We start from the raw sequence: 25,193 nt of genomic DNA, 5'->3' as shown, positions 1-25,193 counted from the left end.
CATGACCACCGGGGTCCTTCTAGTCTCAGTCAGACCATTAAGTCTGGTCTTATGAGAATTTGGGGTCTGCATCCCACTGCTCTCCTGCCCCCTCAGGGGTTCTCTGTTGTGTTCCCTGTCAGGGCAGTCATTGGTTGTATCTGGGCACCATCTAGTTCTTCTGGTCTCAGGATGATGTAGTCTCTGGTTCATGTGGCCCTTTCTGTCTCTTGGGCTCGTAATCACTTTGTGTCCTTGGTGTCCTTCATTCTCCTTTGATCCAGGTGGGTTGAGACTCATTGGTGCATCTTAGATGGCTGCTTGCTAGTGTTTAAGACCCCAGACACCACTCTTCAAAGTGGGATGCAGAATGTTTTCTTAATAGATTTTATTATGCCAATTGACTTAGATGTCCCCTGAAACCATGGTCCCCAGACCCCTGCCCCTGCAATGCTGGCCTTTGAAGCATTCAGTTTATTCAGGAAACTTCTTTGCTTTTGGTTTAGTTCAGTTGTGCTGACCTCTCCTGTATTGTGTGCTCTTTCCCTTCACCTAAAGTAGTTCTTATCTACTATCTAATTAGTGAATGCCTCTCCCACCCCCCTCCCTCCCCCATCTTATAACCACAAAAGAATGTTTTCTTCTCAGTTTAAACTATTTCTCAAGTTCTTATAATAGTGGTCTTATACAATATTTGTCCTTTTGCAATTGACTAATTTCACTCAGCATAATGCCTTCCACGTTCCTCCATGTTATGAAATGTTTCACAGATTCCTCACTGTTCTTTATCGATGCGTAGTGTTCCATTGTGTGAATATGCCATAATTTATTTATCTGTTCATCCATTGATGGGCACCTTGGTTGCTTCCATCTTTTTGCTATTGTAAACAGTGCTGCAATAAACGTGGGTGTGCATATATCTGTTCGTGTAAAGGCTCTTATTTCTCTAGGATATATTCCGAGGAGTGGGATTGCTGGATCGTATGGTAGTTCTATTTCTAGCTTTTTAAGGAAGCGCCAAATCGATTTCCAAAGTGGTTGTACCATTTTACATTTCCACCAGCAGTGTATAAGTGTTCCAATCTCTCCACAGCCTCTCCAACATTTGTTATTTTGTGTTTTTGGATTAATGACAGCCTTGTCGGAGTGAGATGAAATCTCATTGTAGTTTTGATCTGCATTTCTCTAATGGCTAATGATCGTGAACATTTCCTCATATATCTGTTAGCTACCTGAATGTCTTCTTTAGAGAAGTGTCTATTCATATATTTTGCCCATTTTTTAATTGGGTTATTTCTCTTTTTGCAGTTGAGTTTTTGCAGTATCATGTACATTTTAGAGATCAGGTGCTCATCAGAAATGTCATAGCTAAAAACTTTTTCCCAGTCTGTAGGTAGTCTTTTTACTCTTTTGGTGAAGTCTTTGGATGAGAATAGGTGTTTGATTTTTAGGAGCTCCCAGTTATCTAGTTTTTCTTCTACATTCTTTATAATGTTTTGTATACTGTTTATGCCATGTATTAGGGTTCCTAACGTCCCTATTTTTTCTTTCATGATCTTTATCGTTTTAGATTTTATATTTAGGTCTTTGATCCATTTTGAGCTCGTTTTTGTGCATGGAGTGAGGTATGGGTCCTGTTTCTTTTTTTTGCAGTTGGATACGCAGTTATGTGAGCACCGTTTGTTAAAAAGACTGTTTTTTCCCCACTTAACTGTTTTGGGGCCTTTGTCAAATATCAACTGCTCATATGTGGATGGATTTATGTCTGGACTCTCAATTCTGTTCCACTGGTCCCTGTATCTGTTGTTGTACCAGTACCAGGCTGTTTTGACTACTGTGGCAGTATAATAGGTTCTAAAATCAGGAAAGTAAGGCCTCCCACTTTGTTCTTCTTTTTCAGTAGTGCCTTATTTATCTGGGGCCTCTTCCCCTTCCATACGAAATTGGTGATATGTTTCTCCATCTCCTTAAAGAATGTCCTTGGGATTTGGATCGGAATTGCACTAAATGTATAGATCACTTTTGGTAGAATAGACATTTTTATAATATTAAGTCTTTCTATCCACGAGCAAGGTATGTTCCTCCACTTATGTAAGTCTCTTTTGGTTTCTTGCAGAAGTGTACTATAATTTTCTTTGTATAAGTCTTTTACATCTCTGGTAAGATTTATTTCTAAGTATTTTATCTTCTTGGGGGCTACTGTAAATGGCATTGATTTGGTGATTTCCTCTTCGATGTTCTTTTTGTTGGTGTAAAGGAATCCAACTGATTTTTGTATGTTTATCTTGTATCCTGATCCTCTGCTGAACTCTTCTATTAGTTTCAGTAGTTTTCTGGAGGATTCCTTAGGGTTTTCTGTGTATAAGATCGTGTCACCTGGAAATAGAGATACTTTTACTTCTTCCTTGCCAATCTGGATGCCCTTTATTTTTTTATCTAGCCTAATTGCTCTGGCTAGGACTTCCAGCACAATGTTGAACAAGAGTGGTGATAAAGGGCATCCTTGTCTGGTTCCCTATCTCAATGGGAATGTTTTCAGGCTCTCGCCGTTTAGGGTGATGTTGGCTGTTGGCTTTGTATAGATGCCCTTTATTATGCTGGGAAATTTTCCTTCTATTCCTATTTTGCTGCAAGTTTTTATCAGGGATGAGTGTTGAACTTTGTCAAATGCCTTTCTGCATCAATTGATAAAATCAGGTGATTCTTGTCTTATGTTTTATTTATGTGGTGGATTACCTGAATTGTTTTTCTAATGTTGAACCATCCCTGCATACCTGGTATGAATCCCACTTGGTCATGGTGAATTATTTTTTTGATATGTTGTTGAATTCTATTGGCTAGAATTTTGTTGAGGATGCTTGCATTTACATTCATGAGGGATATAGGTCTATCATTTTCTTTTTTTGTGGTGTCTTTACCTGGTTTTGGTATCAGGGATATGGTGGCTTCATAGAATGAGTTTGGTAGTATTCTGTCCTTTTCAATGCTCTGAAATACCTTTAGTAGTAGTGGTGTTAACTCTTCTCTGAAAGTTTGGTAGAACGCTGCAGTGAAGCCGTCTGGACCAGGGCTTTTTTTTTGTTGGGAGTTTTTTGATTACCTTTTCAATCTCTTGTTATGGGTCTATTTAGTTGTTCTACCTCTGTTTGTGTTAGTTTAGGTAGGTAGCGTGTTTCTAGGAATTCATCCATTTCTGCTAGGTTTTCAAATTTGTTTGAGTATAGTTTTTCATAGTAATCTGGTATGATTCTTTTAATTTTAGTTGGGTCTGCTGTAATATCGCCGATCTCATTTCTTACCTGGGTTATTTGCTTCTTCTCCTGTTTTTCTTTTGTGAGTTTGGCCAGTGGTTTATCAATTTTGTTGATTTTTTAAAAAAAAAAAATTTTGGTTTGTTAATTCTTTCAATTGTTTTTCTGTTTTCTATTTCATTTAGTTCAGGTCCAGTTTTTATTATTTGTTGTCTTCTGGTGCCTGTGGGTTTCTTTTGTTGCTCTCTTTGTATTTGTTCAAGTTGTAGGGATAATTCTTTGATTTTGGCCCTTTCTTCATTTTGGATGTGTGCATTTATTGATATAAATTGGCCTCTGAGCAGTGCTTTTGCTGTGTCCCAAAGGTTCTGATAGGAAGTATTTTCATTCTCATTGGATTCTCTGAATTTCTTTATTCCATCCTTAATGTCTTCTATAATCCAGTCTTTTTTGAGCAGTATTGTTCAGTTTCCAAGTGTTTGATTTCTTTTCCCTGCTTTTCCTATTATTGATTTACACTTTTATGGCCTTATGGTAACAGAAGGTGCTTTGTAATATTTCAGTGTTTTGGATTCTGCTAAGGCTTGCTTTATGACCTAATATGTGGTCCATTCTAGAGAATGTTCCATGTGCACTAGAAAAGAAAGTATAGTTGGTTGCTGTTGGGTGGAGTGTTCTGTATATGTCTATGAGGTCAAGCTGGTTGATTGTGGCATTTAGATCTTCTGCGTCTTTATTGAGCTTCTTTCTGGATGTCCTGTCCTTCACCAAAAGTGGTGTGTTAAAGTCTCCTACTATTATTGTGGAGCTGTCTATCTCACTTTTCAATGCTGATAGAGTTTGTTTTGTGTATCTTGCAGCCCCATCATTGGGTGCATAAACATTTAATATGGTTATATCTTCTTGGTGTATTGTACCTTTAATCATTATATAGTGTCCTTCCTGATGGATTTAACTTTAAAGTCTATTTTGTCAGAAATTAATATTGCCACTCCTGCTCTTTTTTGATTGTTGTTTGCTTGATATATTTTTTCCCATCCTTTGAGTTTTAGTTTGTTTGTGTTTCTAAGTCTAAGGTGTGTCTCTTGTAGGCAGCATATAGATTGATTTGTTTTTTAGTACATTCTGCCACTCTCTGTCTCTTTATTGGTGCATTTAGTCCATTTACATTCAGGGAAATTATGGCTAGGTATGAATTTAGTGCTATCATTTTGATGTCTTTTTTTGTGTGTTGTTGACAATTTCTTTTTCCCACTTGATTTTATGTGCTGAGTGGATTTTCTTTATATATTACTCTTTGCTCATATTTGTTGTTGTTGATTTTGTTTCTAGTGAGTCTGTATTTTTCCCTTGTATTTTATTTTGATGAGTAGGATAGTTTGTCTCCTTTGTGGTTACCTTATTATTTACCCCTATTTTTCTAAATTTAAAACTAACTTTTATTTCTTTGTATCACCATATCTTCCTCTCCACATGGAAGGTGTATGATTACATTTCTTAGTCCCTCTTTATTATTTTAATGTTGTCTTCTTTTATATAATAACATCGCTGTTACCCTTGTTGGGCCTTTTTTTTTTTTTAATCTTGCTTTGTTTTTTTGGATTTCCCTGTCTGGGTTGGCTTCTGGTTGCTCTGCCCGGTGTTCTACTCTTGGGTTGATACCTGATATTATTGATTTTCTAACCAAAGAACTCCCTTTAGTACTTCTTGTAGTTTTGGTTTGGTTTTTATGAATTCCCTCAACTTGTGTTTATCTGGAAATGTCTTAATTTCACCTTCATATTTAAGAGACAGTTTTGATGACTATATGATTTTTGGCAGGCAATTTTTTAAATATGTCATCCCATTGCCTTCTTGCCTGTATTGTTTCTGCCAAGTAGTCCGAGCTTATTCTTATTGGCTCTCCTTTTTAGGTGACTTTTCTTTTTTCCCTCACTGCTCTTATAATTGTCTTATTATCTTTGGTTTTGGCAAGCTTGATTATAATATGTCTTGGTGACTTTAAGATCTACCTTATTTGGAGTTCGATGAGCATCTTGGATAGGTATCTTCTCATCTGTCACAATATCAGGGAAGTTTTCTGCCAACAAATCTTCAACAATTTTCTCTGTATTTTCTGGTATCCCTCCCTGTTCTGGTACTCCAATCACTCATAGGTTATTTCTCTTGATAGAGTCCCACATGATTCTTAAGGTTTCTTCATTTTTTAAAATTCTTTTATCTGATTTTTCTTCAAATATATTGGTGCCAAGTGATTTATCTTCAAGTTCAGAACTTCTAGCTTCTACTTGCTCAATTCTGCTCCTCTGACTTTCTACTGAGTTATCTAATTCTGTAATTTTATTGTCAATCTTCTGAATTTCTGATTCCTGTCTGTCCATGGATTTTTCTAGATTATTAAGCTTTTCATTATGTTCCTGAATAATCTTTCTAATTTCTTCAGTTGCTTTTCTGTGTGTTCCTTGGCTTGTTCTGCGTATTGCCTCATTTGCTTCCTGATGTCTTGAAGGGTTCTGTATATTAAACTTTTGTATTCTGCCACTGGAAATTCTAGGAATGCACTTTCATCTAAAAGATCCCTGGATTCTTTGTTTTTAGAGCCTGTTGAGGTGATCATGGTCTGTTTCTTTATGTGACTTGATATTGACTGTTGTCTCCGAGCCATCTATAAGTTATCGTATTAGTTTATGCTTGCTTACTGTGTCGTAGCTGCTTGCTTTGTTTTGTTTTGGTATACCCCTATGAGTTGGTTGAGTGAACTAGCTTGATTATTTCCCCCTTTGGAGCTCTGGCGTCCTGTTCCCAGCTGGCTAGAGCTGTTATCAGGTATATCAGTCTAGGAGTCCATTCAGTTTTCTTGTATGAATTCAGCTCAGGTTTCCAGGTAGCTGATATCAAGTGTGTGGTACAGGCTGTGTCCTACAGTCTTACAGGGGCAGGGGTGATTGGCATATACACCGGTATCTGATTGCAGCAGTGGCTCACGCTCTGAACAAGGCAGGGGGCTGAGAACCGACCCCCAAGTGCCTCTGAGGAAAACGTGTCTCTGTTCCCTAGAGCATGCTAGTGAGTGGGTTCTGCAGAGGGACCGTGGGCACCCAACGTTTTTGGTTGTAAGGACTGGGAGGTACCAGTTATCTTTGGACCCCTGTCGCGGGTGGCTGGGTGACCTGAGTGGAGCTACCAGTCCTTAGGTCCCTGATGTGGGTAGGTGAGGACCTTGTTTAATAGGCAAAGCAATGTGAAATGTCAAACACCCACCTCTCCACCGCACAGCTGAAATGGTTGGAGTTTGCCAACAAGGGCCTATTCTCCCGAAATAGGCCCGCACAGGTCCATGCAGAAGGGAAAGGTGCTCAAGGTTCACAGACGGTTTATACCTGGACAGGAGCCGCTTCTGTCCTGAGCTCCCCCGACTAATGGTGCTAGCAAATTATCTTTTCCCCCCATTTGCAAATTTTTTCCTTCCCCAAGGCTGGGAGGACGGCTCTAGGTGCTCACCAGCGTCTCTCTCAGGCCCAGGGATTCAGCCGCTGAAGCTGGTTAGGGGTGGGGGGCACGTGGTAAAATATACGCAAGTACTTAGCTTTTGCCGAGAGTGCCCTTCTCCTCAGGTTCTGGAGGTGTGAGTGGGCTGTGTGGCTGGCTGCTTCTCCCTGAGGAAACTGTAGCCAAATGCTAGTACCAGCCCACTGCCGCCACCACCGCCACCACTCCAGGAATGATGCCTGAGGTTCCCCGTGATTCAGGTCCAGTAACTCCTCTCCGCTTCTGAACAGTCTCTTCCTTCCCCCTGCCCCTCAGTTTGTTGTCTAAGCTTGCCTTTGATGCTCAGGGCTCCCAGCTTGTCACAAACATACTCCTTTCAGTGTTTTTTTCAGGTCTTTGTTGTAAAGAGGGCTCAATGGAAGCATCTGTCTATTCCACCATCTTGGGTCAGCCACATCTTTGCTTTTTAACACTTTCAAAGGGTCTTCTGCAGCAGAGAAGCTCCATACCAAACCAAAACCTATTGCCACTGAGTCAATTCTGAGAGGTTCCATAGAGCTCTGAAATTCTCCATAGCATCTACTCTAATCATCAATACTTAATACCTGTTTTCCAGGCTAAGTTTTCCAGAAGATTTTCATTGGCTAATTTTTAGCATCAGATCACCAGGCTTTCTTCCTAGTATGTCTTAGTCTGGAAGCTCCACTGACACCTGCGCACCATGGCTGACTCTGCTGGTATTTGAAATATGGGTAGCATAGTTCCAGCATCATGGCAATAGATAAGCCACCACAGTATGACAAACTGACAGGCTAGAGAACAATGCCTGACTCATTTGTTTTGGGCATGTCATCAGGGGATCAATCATTAGAGAAGGACACCATGTTTTGTGAAGTAGAGGGCCAACTAGGGCAAGGAAGACCCTCGGCGAGATGGACTGATGTAATAAGCACAAGGATGAACTTGTGGGTATGATGCAAGACCAGGCAACATTCCCTTCTCTTATACATAAGGTTACCATAAGTCAAGTGGACTAGACGGCAGCTAACAACAATAACATTCCAGGCTTGATTGTAAGCACCAATGCTTGGGGTGCATAAGACATTCAATAAATATTTTTGGAAGGAAGGCAGGAAAGGAAATCAGAGAATAGGTACATGGGGAACTAATTTTTCATCCCTAATGTTTCCTTCGTTGGTGCCACACTTGCGACCTGCACCCCTTTTCTACCCTCATTCACTCTTTCTCAGTGATGGGGTAGTGGACTCTGTAAATCTGGAAGCAAGAACTGGGCAAGCACAGTTCAGACCCTTCGTATCTCTTCTGCTCTTTGGGTGGCAGTGTGCCCACAGGAAGCATACATTCTGCTCTGTTCTTCATTCTGCAAGTTTTACAAGGTGAGCCTCCATGAAGAAGGCCTGAGATTGATCAGCATTGCTGGTGACCTAGTTGGTTATCTTTGGCTTAATTCTGTGGTTTACTCTGAGGACACTTGGTATTGCCACATACCCAAACCATGCCTTGCAACCCCATCTTTGTTAGTAATTAAGGATGGGATTTTAATTTCCGACTGTTTGACTTTTATGTCTTTCTTTCCACTCGTCCTGAATTTGGGCAAGGTAAAAATAGACATCATTTATTAATTCCCTTACATTTCAACAACAGCAGGTTGGAAGGATTGAGAAAAGTGGAAAAGAGTCTAATTCTTTTGTTGTTGTTTATTTTAAATATAGTTGGTTTGGAGGTGTGTGTGTTTCAGGTTTTTTCCTAATACATTCACAAACAGGTATTCCAAACTTTTTTAACAAATATGACTTACATATTCATGTACTGAGTTTGGTACAGAATCATCAAGAACAGGTCCATTTTCTGGATCAGTAAGATTAAAATCTAAAGTTATCCTCACAGAGTCTCGAAAGTCATGCTTGTCCTAGAGATTGAAACACAAAATATATCATTGGTATTATATTTATTGCATGTTCTGACCTTGTTATGGCCTCCTTCTTTTGCCCCTGTGGGTCAGGCTTACTGGAACATTCCTATGTATCTAAGCTGACATATGACCCCATCAGGCTTTTGCCTCACTGGAGAGGGGCTGTTATTTTGCTTTGATGAAGGAAACAGCTGACATGCAGAGGCTTCAGATTATGACCAGTTGACTCACCTACAGCTCCTCAGAGGGGCCTACTGGAGTGATGGGTTATATCACACCTTGCCATATCTGATTATACCACTCTGAGCTACTTGCGTAACAGTATCATTTCTCTTGAGGCCTGAAGTTAAAAATCACTATGATACTTTTGAAAAGTCTCCCAACTCCAGAGTGGCAAGCTTTCTTTAAATTGATTTCCATTTCATTAATTTAATATATAGCTAGAATTGTAAGAGTTTTATAATGTGAAATGATACATAGATTATGTGAATATGATTAATATTAAGATCATCAATAACAGTCATCATTTATTGAGTGCCCAGTATTATGAGCTTTATACATATTATTGCTAATTATTTCAACAATCCTCCAAGGTGAATAACTATTATGGTTCTTATTTTGCAGATGAAAAACTAAGCCTCTGAGTCAGTCAGAATATGGGAAAGCTAGGATATGGACCTGAGCCTGGCTGACTCCAGAAAAAATGCTAAAAGTAGTCATTATAAACCAAAATAACTTTGAAAGTTTTAAAATGAATTCATTTCATTTAGCATTTGTATCTAGACATAGCTTAGATCCTGTTGGGGGAGGGACAATTTTAAACGGCAGTGAGTTTTATCTGGTTTCATGTCCTTTCAACTCTTCTCTAAGTTCTAAATCCTAAATGTTCAGTTCTTATTAACAGAATAGGAGGTACAATTCTGGTGTTATTTTTTCAGATCATAGATAATCACTGGTTTGACAGAATAAATTATTTTGATATATATCATGGGGAATGTTGACATAAACATTACTTTGGGAGAATAAATATGATGCACAGGAATGCACATTTTCTACCACTTTCCTGCTCTTTACTACAATTTTCAAAATATAGAATATGAATATATCTGGAGTATAGAAATAAATCAGAAATGGGAAAACCAGCCTGTTTCCTTTAAAACTCAAGATCATGTTTATGTCTAAGTCTCAGTCACAGTTACTAGACCATTGTTACCTCATTCCTCCATCCTGATTTTTTTTTTTTTTTAAACTAGCACTGAGTACAGTTTAAGAAAATCATTACAATATGATGGAAGAAACCCTTGCCCTTAATCGGGACCCTCTCCATATACAAAGTATCCCAACATAACACATTCAGAATAGTTCAAACTCATTTACCATTCACCTCTAGCAATTAATAATTTGCTTTCCAAGGCTCACCCATCCACTAAAATTGAAAGAAACTGAAGTAGCACAAAGCCTACAGATGATAGAAAACACCAGATTTTGTTTGTTTGTTTGTTTCCATATAAAGTCAAACAACAAGATTCGGGGGACAAGAAAAGACCCCAGAAAACATACAATCTAATAGTCTGCCTTTAGGTCAATTAAATATTTATCATCCACATTTCACAGATGAGGCCCACAAAAGTTAAATGATGTTTTCAAATTGGAAGAATAAATCAATGAATCTAGGCCTACTATCAACAAGTACACTACGCCTTTTACTAATCCACAGCATATGGATATCTGAAACACAACAGGGAAAGCTAAAGATAGTTTTATGAAACATATTTGGATATGAGAAAATCAGATCTGTGATTTTCTGATATAAGTGAACTGACAAAGTTTACTTCAGGGCTTTGAACTGGTTCTTTCCAATTCAGTCATGGCTGAGGAGGCAAAACCAGAACAGACTGAATTTTTAAAATTTGGGTGAACTGTAATGATAACTGGAACAGGAAGAATTATGGGTTGAAGCCCTGCTAGAAACCTAATCTCCCTCTTAGAAAACAAGGGCAGTGTTTGTGTTGCATAGCAACCAAATCTCACACCCTTTGGATTTTGAGCAGAGTCGGAAACAGCGGTGCCCTGCTCAAAGACAGGGGCTGACCACATCACTTTGAATGTGTGTTGCTCTCTACAATCTTGCCAATAATCCAATCTCATTTATCAGGCTCCTGAAAGGGCTCACTATGCTCCTTCTGAGTCTCCAGTTCCTGAGATTTGACCCATAATTTTTCCATTCAGGTTATCATTCCAGATTACTCAAATTGTAAAACTTTGGGTCTGTTCAGGTTTCACTTTGTGTGCCATAACTGAACTGGTTCAAATTAGTTCAAAGCCTTGGTTTACTCTATGGTGTACACTTTGGAATAAGGCAGTAAGAATTTGATTGACTTGAAATAAGACAGCTATGCTTTATTATTGATTTGGAATAAGGCAGCTATAATATATGATTTACTTGCCAACATGTAGAAGAAGTGCTTAGTGCATTCTGAGCCTCGAACTGTGATGTTTCTTTGAATCTTTCTTTCTTGAGTTCCAGAGAAAAAACTTCGTGATATCTGTCTTAGTGAATCTAGTGTGACACGGTACTGCAAATCTATAAACATAAAAAAATATATAATAGACAGAAATATTTATTTGCAAATAATTAAATTTACATTGTACAAAAACCTAACCAGGAATAGATCAACAAAAAAGTTTTGTTATTTAGCATATCTATGCTATGCTATGGTAGTACAGTGATATTCACAGGTATTATGATTACCGTGAGGAACTCTACAGAATTGCTTTCTGAGTTGAATAGGGTTTTAATGTTTACTTATACTTATTTTATATATCTACACACGCACACACACACACACACACACACACATCACGTTATTTCCTGATCGTGGCAAATTCAGATCATAGAGTTTTTACTGAATTTCACTTTTTTTTTTAAATTTAAAAATATTGAAGCTCTGCTTGGAATTTCAATTATATTTTAATAGAGAGAAAAACATACATTAATGACATTTTAACCTATTTCGTAAGAATACATCATTTTAGAATACGTTCAAAGCACTATTAAGTTTAATGACACAAAAAAACCAAAAACCAAACCCACTGCCGTAGAGTCGATTCTGACTCATAGTGACCCTATAGGACAGAGTAGAACTTCCCCATAGAGTTTCCAAGGAGTACCTGGAGGATTCGAACTGCCGACCTCTTGGTTAGCAGCCGTAGCACTTAACCACTACACCAAAGCATACCACAATAAGGAAAACGAATTAAACCTTATACTTTCTATGAAGAATATAATCTTCATTATTTTAACACTCAATTACTATATAAAAATTAAGATTATGCAATAATGAATTATGAAATATGAAGACCTAAATTATTAATTTATATCCTATTAACCAAAGGGTCGGCAGTTCGAATCCACCAGGCGCTCCTTGGAAACTCTGTGGGGTGGTTCTACCCTGTCCTATAGGGTCGCTATTAGTCGGAATCGGCTATTGGGTTTGGTTTGGGTTGGACCTCATATATATTCTAATATGAAGAGTGTGTGGTTTGTATATACATATATGTATACATATATGTGAATACACACATAGAGCACACTAAGAAAAACAGATTTTAAGGGATAATGATCTTTTTCATTATATTCATGATTGGTCTCTTCTGCAGCCGTTGCTTTCAAAGCTTTGATTCCAACATCATTAAAAAACTACTGCAGAAAGTGTAGCATGTAGAGAGAAGGGAGGGCACACAGGCTGATGTGACATCTCTGAGAGCACACATGGAACATGTCTGACTCTGAAAAATCAGGGTTACCTCCGGAATGGAGCAATGAGAATCAGGACGTGGGGGCGGGCGAAGTATCCAAACCCTGTGCAATACCAGTCTGCCCCGGGAGGGGGCAGGAGAAGGGAAATAGGGTGCTTGGTGAAAACCCACGGGAAGGAAAGCGGGGATCTTTTGGAGCCCAATTTCCAAACTGTACTTCCAAATTGGTATCTTATTGTTTTTTTTCAGCACCTGATTGTTTGTAGTAAATGCGGAAGCCTGAGGGAACTATGGAGTGTTGAGTCCATGGCATAAAAACATTTTGTTTCTGCTCCAGAATTTATTGGGTTGCATGACCTATTCCTTGTGCAGCAGAATATTTTCCGAGGCTTAACAAGTTCACAGGGGCAAGTATGATGTGTGGGTCACTGTGGCAGAAGGAGTTAAAATAACCCACTGATTTCATCATGGCGGAACAAATATATTGTTCTCTCACCCAAAAGTACTTTCCATATAAATTTTTTTTATTTATTTCTCACCCAAAAGTACTTTCCATATGTATTACACTTACCAGCTTCATACATCACATCTTCTTTGGACTTTAGCTTCACATCAAAACACACTGTAGCATTTATGCACACTGTTTCCTTTCCTTCCACATGGCAGTTTTTATTTTCAATATTCACTTTGTTGGGTTCAAAATTCATGGTTACTTTAACTACAGCCACATCTCGGGACCTACAAACACATAAATATGATTACTCACATTTTTACATTAAGTGAATGTCAACAATTTGGGATGCATCCAGGGGGAGTCCTCTTTGTGTATAGTATGGGTTCTCAGGACTACATTCTTTGGTAACTTTTTGATAAAGAAGAGATTGCATCTGATGTTCTGAAGACATCCAGGTTGTCTTGGAACCATCTTGGGCTTCCAGGTCGTAGATTAAACACCTTCTTTTCCCCATGATAGAAAAAAGATGGAACCTAATGCCCAGGTAGGTGCAACCTCAGAACCAAAGCCATATTTGAAGGATCTCTGAGGTTGTTTTTAGTCTGGAAAAGGGTGCAGAAGACCCTGCAAGATTTATGAACCCCTGCTTGCTCTTTCTGGACTGTAATACTTGGCTTTTCTTGTAGGTTCAACACTGCTTATGTTTCTGGGAAGGAAAAGCAAAATAACATTTATGCCATTGTGCTAGGCAAACATATTATTTCATTTAAATCTTAAGTTAACTCTAGTAATAAATACTACCTCTGTTTTACACGTGAGGTAACTGATGCTGAGAGGTTACTATTTTATCCAAGGGCAAAAGCTGTTAAGAGAGCAAAACTGAGATTTAAATTCAGCCATTCTAATTCCAAAAACCAGAGATTTCCACTTACCCAAAAGGATAGCAGAGTGAGATCTTAGGCAGGGAGAGTATGTGGAGCCTGCCTCAGAATCAGGTGATCATAATTGAAGGACACCTTTACTTGGTTTCTGCCTTTTGACCCAAACAGGCTCTTTATAGGGGAGTTTTAGTAACAGTATCTTTTTCTTGTACATACTTAAGTCTCTGATTAAGCTTTTGCATGTTTAAAAATGACAGTTAAAATTGCACTGATTAAGGGTAGGGTTGCACAGCCAATTATTGTAATTGCTGTCAATAAGTTGTACACCTGTAAAAAGTTGAATTGGCAAAAGTTGTGTGATAGACATATTTATGACAAAAAAGAAAAAAAAAAAAGAGTAGCTGCTGAGGCTGCGTATGTACAACCAAACACCTCATGGGATTTAATTTCTTGGTGTGGAGGTTTAGGGTCCTGGTTTCATGGGACATCCCAGTAAGTTGACCTGATAATGACTTTAGTGCTTCTGTTCTACCTCCTAGTTCACTGCGTAGTGCCTGGGGTCTTAAAAGCTTGCAAGCAGCCATCCAAGGCACAATAATTGGTCTCTTTTTTTATTCACCTGGTGCAACAGAGGAAGGAGAGCCAGGAATAGGAGGAGGATATGAAATGTGTGGCTAATTGCCTCCATGAACAACTGCCTCCTTTGTCATGGGACCAGAAGAACTGGCTGGTGCCGGCTACCATTACAGAACATTTTGATCAAAGATTCCATAGAAGAATCTTGATCAAAAGGAGGAAAATGTAGAACAGAATTAAAAATTTTCATTGTCTTAGTTATCTAGTGCTGCTGTAACAGAAATACCACAACTGGGTAGCTTTAACAAACAGAAAATCATTTTCTCACAGTTTGGGAGGCTGGAAGTCCAAATTTAGGCCTCTGGCTCTAGGGGAAGGCTCTCTCTCTCTGTGTACTCTGGAGGAAGGTCCTTGTCTCTTCAAACATCTGTTCCTGAGTGATTTTCATGTGACTTGGCATCTCTCTTTCCCCATGTGTGCTTACTCTCACTTGTTTAATCTCTTTTATATCCCAAAAAAGATTGACTCAAGATATACCCTACACTAATCCTGTCTCATTAATATAGCAAAGACAACCGATTCTCAAATTATGGGGGACACGTTTCAATCCATAACACTTATAAACTAAATTCCAGATTTTCTGGAGCGATGGAGGGTGGATGAACTCCTGAAATTATTGCCCTGAGATAATCTTTAAACTTTAAACCAAAAGTATCCCCTGAAGTAATCTTAAAACTGAACAATAGCTTATCTTAACTAGTTAAAAAAAAAAAGAAAAAGGTCTACCTTGAGCATTATGCTCTTTTAAGAATTATCTATAGGGGATCAAATTGACAGCAGCAACTCGAAAGATTAGATAGGAACCTCAGGAGGCACTGAATTTGTGTTAATGAGGGAGGAACAACTCAGAAAAGGAGGGTGAGAAGGGTTGCACAACTCAAGGAATGTAATTAATGTCACTAAATTGTACATGTAGAAACTTGAATTGGTGTATATTTTGCTGTGTATATTCACAGGCAGGGAGAGTACATGGAGCCTGAAGCCACTGCCTTAGAATCAGGCACACCCATATATGTATACATACACATATAGGCGCTTAAACATATCTATGCATACATACTTTTTAAACTTATAATGAACAGTCTTTTACTAGTCATATTTTTCTGAGAGCTTTCTTTTAATGGTGGCAACTGTTCAAGGATACATGTAGCATAATCTATTTACTCAGTCCTCTATGATTGGATGTTTAGCTTATTTCCTTTTTTAAAGCAATTGATTATAATTTGATGTGCTGTGAAGACTCTAAAGATTTTTTACTATATTTCTGGGTTATATCTTTCAAAAAAATGAGAAGATATATTTCTTGTCCAAAGTGTGAACACTTTAAGACATTTTACCACTTATTCACCAATCCCTTTGCAATGTTATGTATCAACTTGGCTAGGCCATGATTCTCAGTGTTTTGGCAGATATTATGTAATCATCCTCCATTTTGTGATCTGATATGAGCAGCCAATCAGTTCAAAGGGGAGTTTCCTTAGGGGTGTGGCCTGCATCCAATATATATGGATGTTCTGGCAAAGTGTGCCCTTTCTTAATCCTGCATCTGACTTGTCATTCTCTGACCTCCAGTTCTTGGGACGTGAGTCAGCAGCCTGTCATCTGACCTGCAGATTTAGTGATTTGCCAGCTTCAGCAACCCTGTGAGGCTACAGCCTACCATCTGACTTGCCAATTTTGGGTTTATCAGCCCCTGCAACCATGTGAGTCTGCAGAAGCTTCCAGCCTGACACCTGACCCACAGATTTGGGACTTGCCAGCCTCCACAACTTTGTGAGCCATTTCCTTGAGATAAATCTCTTTATATATATATTTATATATCCCTTTTAAGACCTAATTATTTTCTCCTTTGAATATTTTGTTGATACTACATGTTTTCAGTAATGAAGGCATGCTGATTAAAGGATCAGTTCAGAGTTTTTGTTATTAGTTATGGATTTTGATGCCTTTTATCTGGGATCCCATATGTCCCAGCAGACGCTGGAAGTAGTAAATTCTACCAATAAGAGTCAATGACAAAATTACTTATTTTTTAATTTTTATTTCTTGAAAATTCACAAAACATGAGGTAAAACATGAAAGCACCTGGCAATGACTGCACATACATTTAATTCTAGTCTCCTTCTTAGCCTTTTTATTATTTTTCATGAAACTTTTCAAAACATGGTACACTGCATTCTTCCTTATTGCAAAAGCAGTAATTGACAGGTCAAATAAATAAGACTAAAGGAATTTGGATCTCAGGAAAATCACCACTACTATGTATTCTTCATTATAACAACAGCAGTACTAGCAGGTAAGAAGCAGAAACAGCTGCCCTGTAATACTGCAGAACTGCTCACAGTGGTACATTCCACCTGCTATGCAGGGAAGCAATGACTGGGCTCTAAGACTGAATGTAGGGTAAGAATAGCTTATAGAAGTCCCAGTCTCTTTAAAAGTACCACTGCAATGCATTATTTCTTATTTCAAAAGCATTATTTACTGTTCAAAAGCCAGAAAAGCAGGGAGCCAGTAACACCTGGAAACAATGAATGGCTTCAGGGAGAAAATGACCACTATGACTGAATGAAGACTGGCAACGGCTTATTCTCAGGATAAGTACATTCTCATGAGAACATAGCAAATGGGAAACTTAGTGAGAAGGCTTATCTAACAGAAAAAAAGGCAAACCTGTCAAAAATTTAGAAGATTCACACATTTGGGGGGCATCACTTAAGAATGCTCAATCTACACCAAAATGAGGTTCCAATTCTGGGTTCTTGGATTTCACACATTTCAAAAGGCTCCCACCTTGAAGCTAAAGGAATAAAATCTGGCCAACTCCTTTCCAAAGAACTCCAGAGGCATAAAGAGTGGGTGGGATACCATATGTCCAACAGGTTTTAAAAGTGATATACGCACTTCACTGATTTTGCTCTTCTAGAGAACCCAGCCTAAGACACCCTTCTAAGCAGTTTATTCTTTCATCAACAATGAATGAGCATGTCTTGTCTCTTGCTTAGTACTAAGGTTTCCCCATACTTGAGGCTGCCTTGACCATGACCCCACCCCCCACCACACACACACATACTCTGTTTCTGCATCAACCAGTTCTTTATAGGGACTGTGGCTCAGTCCAATCCACATGATGGGGCTCTTGCTATCAGCTCTTGGGATGTACTTGCCTGCTAGGTGGCCTCTGCTTATCACTGACATCTGTTGTTGTTGTTGTCAGGTGTCATCGAGTCAGTTCCAACTCATAGTGACCCTATGTACAACATAATGAAACACTGCCTGGTCCTGCACCATTCTCACAATCATTGTAATGCTTGAGCCCATTGTCGCAGCCACTGCATCAATCCATTGAGGGTCTTCTTCTTTTTCACTGACCCTCTACTTTACCAAGCATGATGTCCTTCTCCAGGGACTGATTCCTCCTGATAACATGTCCAAAGTACGTGAGATGAAGTTTCGTCATCCTTGCTTCTAAGGAGCATTCTGGCTGTACTTCTTCCAAGACAGATTTGCTCATCCATGGTATAGTCAGTATTCTTCACCAACATCATAATTCAAAGGTGTCAGTTCTTCTTTGGTCTTCCTTATTCTTTGTCCAGCTTTCACATGCATATGAGGTGATTGAAAGCATCATGGCTTAGGTCAGACATACCTGGCAACTGTATCCCTCCCAATTTTTGTTCCAGCACTGCAAATCTTGGTCTGCACATCCCAGCATCCTCCTTTGGGCCATTTTGCTGTCATGAAGCCTGGGTAGTGACAGGCACCTAACACTGCCATTTTGGCCCATAAATTATAAATTATAAAGATTTGGTTTGGGGGCTGGAAAGAATGTTGTAAGAAGCCCTTACAAGGAGCCCTTGTTGATCAGTGGTTAAAGCAGTGGGCTGCTAACTGAAAGGTTGGCAGTTCAAACCCACCAGCTACTTCTTGGGCAAAAGACATGTCATTTGCTTTTGTAAAGATTTACAGCCTCGGAAACCCTATGAGTAGTTCTCCTCTGTCTTATAGGGTCACTAGGAGTTGGTATTGACTCCATGGCAGTGGGTTTGGGTTTGGTTTTAGAAGAAGCCCTTGAAGAAAACTAAAGAAAATAAATTGCCCTTAAAACATATAAGAGGATGGATACGATATCTATTTGTGAGTTAAAGTCAGAATAATAAATTAATTCAGAATTAACAATTAAAACAAAAACTAAATTACCCTTTATTCCTGACACTGGTAACTTCAGGTTTTAAACTTGGTTTAGGGTGGGCTCTCCTCAAACTCTGTCTAGCATTGTCCTTTCCCCAGATGTTGCCTTTTAGTTTTCTTTTCCCTCGACTGAAGAGTTTTATTTTTAAAACTTTAACATAATGTTATCATGCACACCAAATGTTATATTCTTTATTTGAACATTATTTCTTGAGCATTATCTTGAATTATGACAATGTCATCTGTCTTCACCTTCCTGTCATCTCTTTCTTTCAAAATTGTCTTAACTATTCTAGGTAAAATTTTTTGGATAACAGCCATTGAGGTTTGCTTCCATCTGATTTACATTAAACAAATGTATTAAGTCAGAAGAATCAAAATGTAGACTTTCCATCAAGACATATGCCATGTATTCGCTTTATTTGTTAAATCTTTTCTTTATATTTCATAATGAAGTTTGTAACTTTCTTCAGAATGGTCATACACATTTAAAGTTATTCCTGAGGTTTTTTTTTTGGTCAATTTTTTTCAAATAGAACCATTTTTTGAAATTGTCTTTTTTAACTGTTAAACGTAGGGGATATTAATTTTTGTATCTGACCATTAACTAAGATTTTACCATTAACTGAAAAAGTTGAGAAAATTCTGGTGTGTAAGTATTTTAAAGGTTGAGCCAGGATGTTACTGAAGATGGCTCTATGCTTGACCAACAATATGAATATATTCAGACAATGTTGGACAATTGTCTAATTTTTTGTCTAATTCTATTAGGTTAAATAAATGAAGAGTAAATTGTCAGAAAAAAGCTGGACTATATGAAGAAGAACAGGGCATCAGGATTGCAGGAAGACTCATTAACAACCTGTGTTATGCAGATGACACAACCTTGCTTGCTGAAAGTGAAGAGGACTTGAAGCACTTACTAATGAAGATCAAAGACCACAGCCTTCAGTATGGATTGCACCTTAACGTAAAGAAAACAAAAATCTTCACAACTGGACCAATGAGCAACATCATGATAAACGGAGAAAAGACTGAAGTTGTCAAGGATTTCATTTTACTTGGATCCACAATCAACAGCCATGGAAGCAGCAGTCAAGAAATCAAAAGACGCATTGCATTGGGTAAATCTGCTGCAAAGAATCTCTTCAAAGTGTTGAAGAGCAAAGATGTCGCCCTGAAGACTAAGGTGCACCTGACCCAAGCCATGGGTTTTTCAAACAATGAATAAGGAAGACTGAAGAAGAGTTGACGCCTTTGAATTGTGGTGTTGGCGAAGAATATTGTAATATACCATGGACTGCCAAAAGAACGAACAGGGTGGGGCCAAGATGGCTGACTAGGTAGAAGCTCCCTCGGATCCCTCTTGCAACAAAGACTCGGAAAAACAAGTGAATTGATCACATACATGACAATCTACGAACCCTGACCATCAAACACAGACCTAAAGAGTTGACCTGAGTGACAAGAGAGCGAAAAGCTGCGTCCTGAAGCAGCAACTGCCTCTGGAGCTGGTGTCTGGCACCACAGCCTTGAGCCCTCGCGGTTCCCTGGTGCCGAGTGGTGGGGCTGATTGCGGCTTGCTGAGGCGAGGCAGGCACGGGACACAGCCCTAACCCCTAGCTCCCTGGGGTAACCTCCATAGAAACTCAGCCACTGCAAGCAGGGTGCACACTGACGTGGCTAAAGAGAGAACGAGCAACCACGGGGACACAGCGACCGTTTTCGGAGCCTGGAGCCAGTGTCCCAGTCAGAAAACCTTGGCGCCGGGCTTTGGACTGGGTGCAGCGGAGCTGAGCACGGCTTCCTGAGACAGTGCAAACATGGGACGCAGCCCTAGCCCCCTGAAGTGACCTCGGGGGAAGCCCAGCCAGTGCATGCAGGCAGCGCAGTAACGCAGCTAACAGAAGTCACCAGGAGGCAGCAACTGGTTTTGGAGCCTGGAGTGCGGCGTCCCAGCCAGGAAACCTTGGCACTGGGCTTTGGACTGGGAGGGGAGGAGCTGACCACAGCTTCTGAGACAGCACAAGCACAGGATGCGAGCCTGACCCTCGGGGGCAATCTTGACCCAGCCAGCGCACACAGACTACACACCCCTCAGGAATCTCAGATAAAACAGTCATCACCAAGCAAGGTAAGTAACTTTATCTATATTCCTGGGTGCTACTCTCGCCTATCTATCTGATCCCTCCCTTCCCTTCCCAGGTGGCTTCATTAACATTGGAATTTTCTGGGCCAGGGAGTAAAGTGCTCTGCGTTTTTTTTTTTTTGTCTTTTCCTAACCCATTCTCCTGGCCTGAGAGAAGCAGCTACAAAAAACCCAGGGACCAAAAATCCTTCCCTGACTTCCTGAAATTGGAATAAAAATACAGAACCAGCTCCAGCCAAGCATATGAGATCCACAGTCTCGGGCATTCATCCCTACAGGGAACAAGGTGGCTGTTATAATGCAAAGGCAATTCTGATAGTGATCTGACTGTAATTGTTTTAGCGGATTACTGGAAAGACAAGTTTTCCAGGTCTGATATTTCTACCTATTAAACAGAGCCATCACTGACCCATAACGGGGAACTGAGGGCTGAAGCACGACCCAAACCACCTAGCCTCCTGTCAAGGGAGTCTGAGGATAGTGACACCTGCCAATCTGTAGAGGTACATGCATTGGGTGCCTAAGGTACAGCCACAAAGCCCATCCACCAAAGTGCTTTAGGAATAGAGACACACCTACCTTACTGGCACTTGGGGGAAGCCTGTCAGCATCCTGCCCCCCTGGAGTGTGACCCCCTGCTGCTACTAGAATCTGGTGCACACAACTATCACCATTACTCCTCTAAGTTAATAGGGACCACACAGTTGGTGACCCAAAATCAGATTCTACTCAAGAATAGTGAATGGACTCTTAGGCTTATATATCTGGTAACAGCCCAAACCAGCTGGTAATAGGACATAAGTGATTCAAAGGCTACAACAATCAAGACAGCACAATCTAGTAGCCCATCCACGTATATTGAAAGAAAACAAAACAAGATAAGACTCAGTGAGCAAATATAAAATAAGACAAATCATTATAATATCTCATAGATGGCTCGGAGACAGCAGTCGATATCAAACCACATAAAGAAGTAGACCATGATTGCTTCCACAACTCCTCAACTTAAAGAATCAAAATCTTTCCCACATGAAGATACAGTCCTGGAACTGCCAGATGCAGAATATAAAAAACTAATTTACAGAATGCTTCAAGACATCAGGGATGACCTCAGAAATGAAATAAGATGAACTACAGAAAAAGCCAAGGAACACACTGATAAAGCAGTTGAAGAACTCAAAAAGATTATTCAAGAACATAGTGGGAAAATTAATAAGCTGCAAGAATCCACAGAGAGACAGCATTCAGAAATCCAAAAGATTAACAGTAAAATTACAGAATTAGACAACTCAATAGGAAGTCAGAGGAGCAGAATCGAGCAATTGGAATGCAGAGTGGGGGAGCTGGAGGATAAGGCAATTGACACCAATATAGTTGAAGAAAAATGAGATAAAAGAATTAAAAAAAATGAAGAAACCCTAAGAATCATGTGGGACGCTAACAAGAATAACAACTTGAGTGTGATTGGAGTTCCAGAACAGGGAGGGATAATAGAAAATACAGAGAGAATAGTTGAAGATCTTTTGGCAGAAAACTTCCCTGACATCATGAAAGACGAAAGGATATCTATCCAAGATGCTCAACGAACCCCATATAAGACTGATCCAAAAAGAAAATCACCAAGACATATTATCATCAAACTTGCCAAAACCAAAGATAAAGAGAAAATTTTAAAAGCAGCCAGGGATAAAAGAAAGGTCTCCTACAAAGGGGACTCAATAAGAATAAGTTCAGACTACTCAGCAGAAACCAGGCAGTCAAGAAGGCAATGGGATGACATATATAGAGCACTGAAGGAGAAAAACTGCCAGCCAAGGTTTATATATCCAGCAAAACTCTCTCTCAAATATGAAGGTGAAATTAAAACATTTACAGATAAACACAAGCTTAGAGAATTTGCAAAAACCAAACCAAAGCTACAAGAAATACTAAAGGAAATTGGTCAGAAAATCAATAATAACAGATACCAACACAACACAAGGTCACAGAACAGAACATCCTGATATCAACTCAAATAGGGAAATCACAAAAATAAATTAAGATTAATTAAAAAAAAAAATGCTCAAAACAGGGAATCATTGAAGTCATTATGTAAAAGATCACAATAATCAAAAAGAGGGACTAAATACAGGAGGCATAGAACTGCCATATGGAGATGAAAACAAGGCGATATAGGATGATACGAGCTAGGTTTTTACTTAGAAAAATAGGGGTAAATATTAAGGTAACCACAAAGAGGTCTAACAATTCCGTAACTCAAAATAAAAACCAAGAAAAACATAATGACTCAGCAAACATAAATTCAACTACTATGAAAATGAGGAACACACAATTTACAAAGAAAGTCTCAGCACAAAAAAGTAAGTGGAAAAATGAAATTGTCAACAACACACACAAAAAGGCATCAAAATGACAGACTAAACACATAGTTGTCTATAATTACGCTGAATGTAAATGGACTAAATGCACCAATAAAGAGACAGAGAGTCTCAGACTGGATAAAGAAACATGATCCGTCTATATGCTGCCTACAAGAGACACACCTTAGACTTACAGACACAAACTAAAACTAAAACTCAAAGGATGGAAAAAAATATATCAAGCAAACAACAAGCAAAAAAGAAGAGGAGTAGCAATATTAATTTCTGATAAAATAGACTTTAAAGTTAAATCCACCACAAAGGATAAAGAAGGACACTACATAATGATTAAAGGGACAATTGACCAGGAAACTACAACCATATTAAATATTTATGCACCCAATGACAGGGCTGCAAGGTACATAAATCAAATTTTAACAGAACTGAAAAGTGAGATAGACACCTCCACAATTATAGTAGAAGAATTCAACACACCACTTTCGGAGAAGGATAGGACTTCCAGTAAGAAGCTCAATAAAGACACAGAAGACCTAATTGCTACAATCAACCAACTTGACCTCATAGACTTATACAGAACACTCCACCCAACAGCTGCAAAGTATACCTTTTTTTCTAGTGCACATGGAACATTCTCTAGAATAGACCACATATTAGGTCATAAAACAAACCTTTGCAGAATCCAAAACATCGAAATATTACAAAGCATCTTCTCAGACCACAAGGCCATAAAAGTGGAAATCAATAACAGAAAAATCAGGGAAAAGAAATCAAATACTTGGAAACTGAACAATACCCCGCTCAAAAAAGACTGAGTTATAGAAGACATTAAGGAGGGAATAAAGAAATTCATAGAATGCAACAAGAATGAAAACACTTCCTCTCAAACCTCTGGGACACAGCAAAAGCAGTGCTCAGAGGTCAATTTATATCGATAAATGCGCACATACATGAAGAAGAAAGAGCCAAAATCAGAGAACTGTCCCTACGACTTGAACAAATAGAAAGGGAGCTACAAAAGAATCCATCAGGCACCAGAAGAAAACAAATTATAAAAATTAGAGCTGAACTAAATGAATTAGAGAACAAAAAAACAACTGAAAGAATTAACAGAACCAAAAGCTGGTTCTTCGAAAAATTAACAAAACTGATAAACCACTGGCCAGGCTGACTAAAGAAATACAGGAAAGGAAACAAATAACCCGAATAAGAAACGAGATGGGCCACATCACAACAGACCCAACTGAAATTAAAAGAATCATATCAGATTATTACAAAAAATTATACTTTAACAAATTTGCAAACCTAGAAGAAATGGATGAATTCCTAGAAAAACACTACCTACCTAAACTAACACAATCAGAACAACTAAATAGACCCATAGCAAAAAAAAAAAGATTGAAAAGGTAATCAAAAAACTCCCAACAAAAAGAGGCCGTGGCCCAGACGGCTTTACTGCAGAGTTCTGCCAAACTTTCAGAGAAGAGTTAACACCACTACTACTAAAGGTATTTCAAAGCATAGAAAATGACGGAATACTACCTAACTCATTCTATGAAGCCACCATATCCCTGATACCAAAACCAGGTAAAGGCACCACAAGAAAAGAAAATTACAGACCTATATCTCTCATGAATGTGGATGCAAAAACCTCAACAAAATTCTACCCAATAGAATACAACAGCATATCAAAAAAATAATTCACCATGACCACATGTGATTCATACCAGGTATGCAGGGATGGTTCAATATTAGAAAAATAATCAACGTAATCCACCACATGAATAAAACAAAAGACAAAAAACACATGATCTTATCAATTGATGCAGAAAGGCATTTGACAAAGTCCAACACCCATTTATGATAAAAGCTCTCAGCAAAATAGGAATTGAAGGAAAATTCCTCAACATAATAAAGGGCATCTATACAAAGCCAACAGCCAACATCACTCTAAATGGAGAGAGCCTGAAAGCATTTCCCTTGAGAACGGGAACCAGACAAGGATGCCCTTTATCACCACTCTTATTAAACATTGTGTTAGATGTCCTAGCCAGAGCAATTAGGCTAGATAAAGAAATAAAGGGTATCCAGAT

General features: G+C 38.9%; 1 protein-coding gene across 1 annotated transcript in view; it reads right to left on the bottom strand.

Moving 5' to 3' along the window:
• The window catches only part of ITGA1 (integrin subunit alpha 1), a 229,158-nt gene that overhangs the window by 37,958 nt on the left and 166,007 nt on the right, over window positions 1–25,193 (bottom strand). The window contains exons 16-18 of the mRNA XM_049863571.1: window positions 12,983–13,149; window positions 11,100–11,236; window positions 8,539–8,649 (exon numbers count right to left, since the gene is read on the bottom strand). Of these exons, the coding sequence (XP_049719528.1) occupies window positions 8,539–8,649; window positions 11,100–11,236; window positions 12,983–13,149 (415 nt within the window). The remainder of the gene's footprint in view (window positions 1–8,538; window positions 8,650–11,099; window positions 11,237–12,982; window positions 13,150–25,193) is intronic.

Source organism: Elephas maximus, chromosome 2 (assembly GCF_024166365.1).
Source record: "Elephas maximus indicus isolate mEleMax1 chromosome 2, mEleMax1 primary haplotype, whole genome shotgun sequence".
NCBI classification, from domain to species: domain Eukaryota; kingdom Metazoa; phylum Chordata; class Mammalia; order Proboscidea; family Elephantidae; genus Elephas; species Elephas maximus.
Note: the sequence above shows the minus strand (reverse complement) of the source record. Positions and strands in the feature narration are given on the sequence as shown.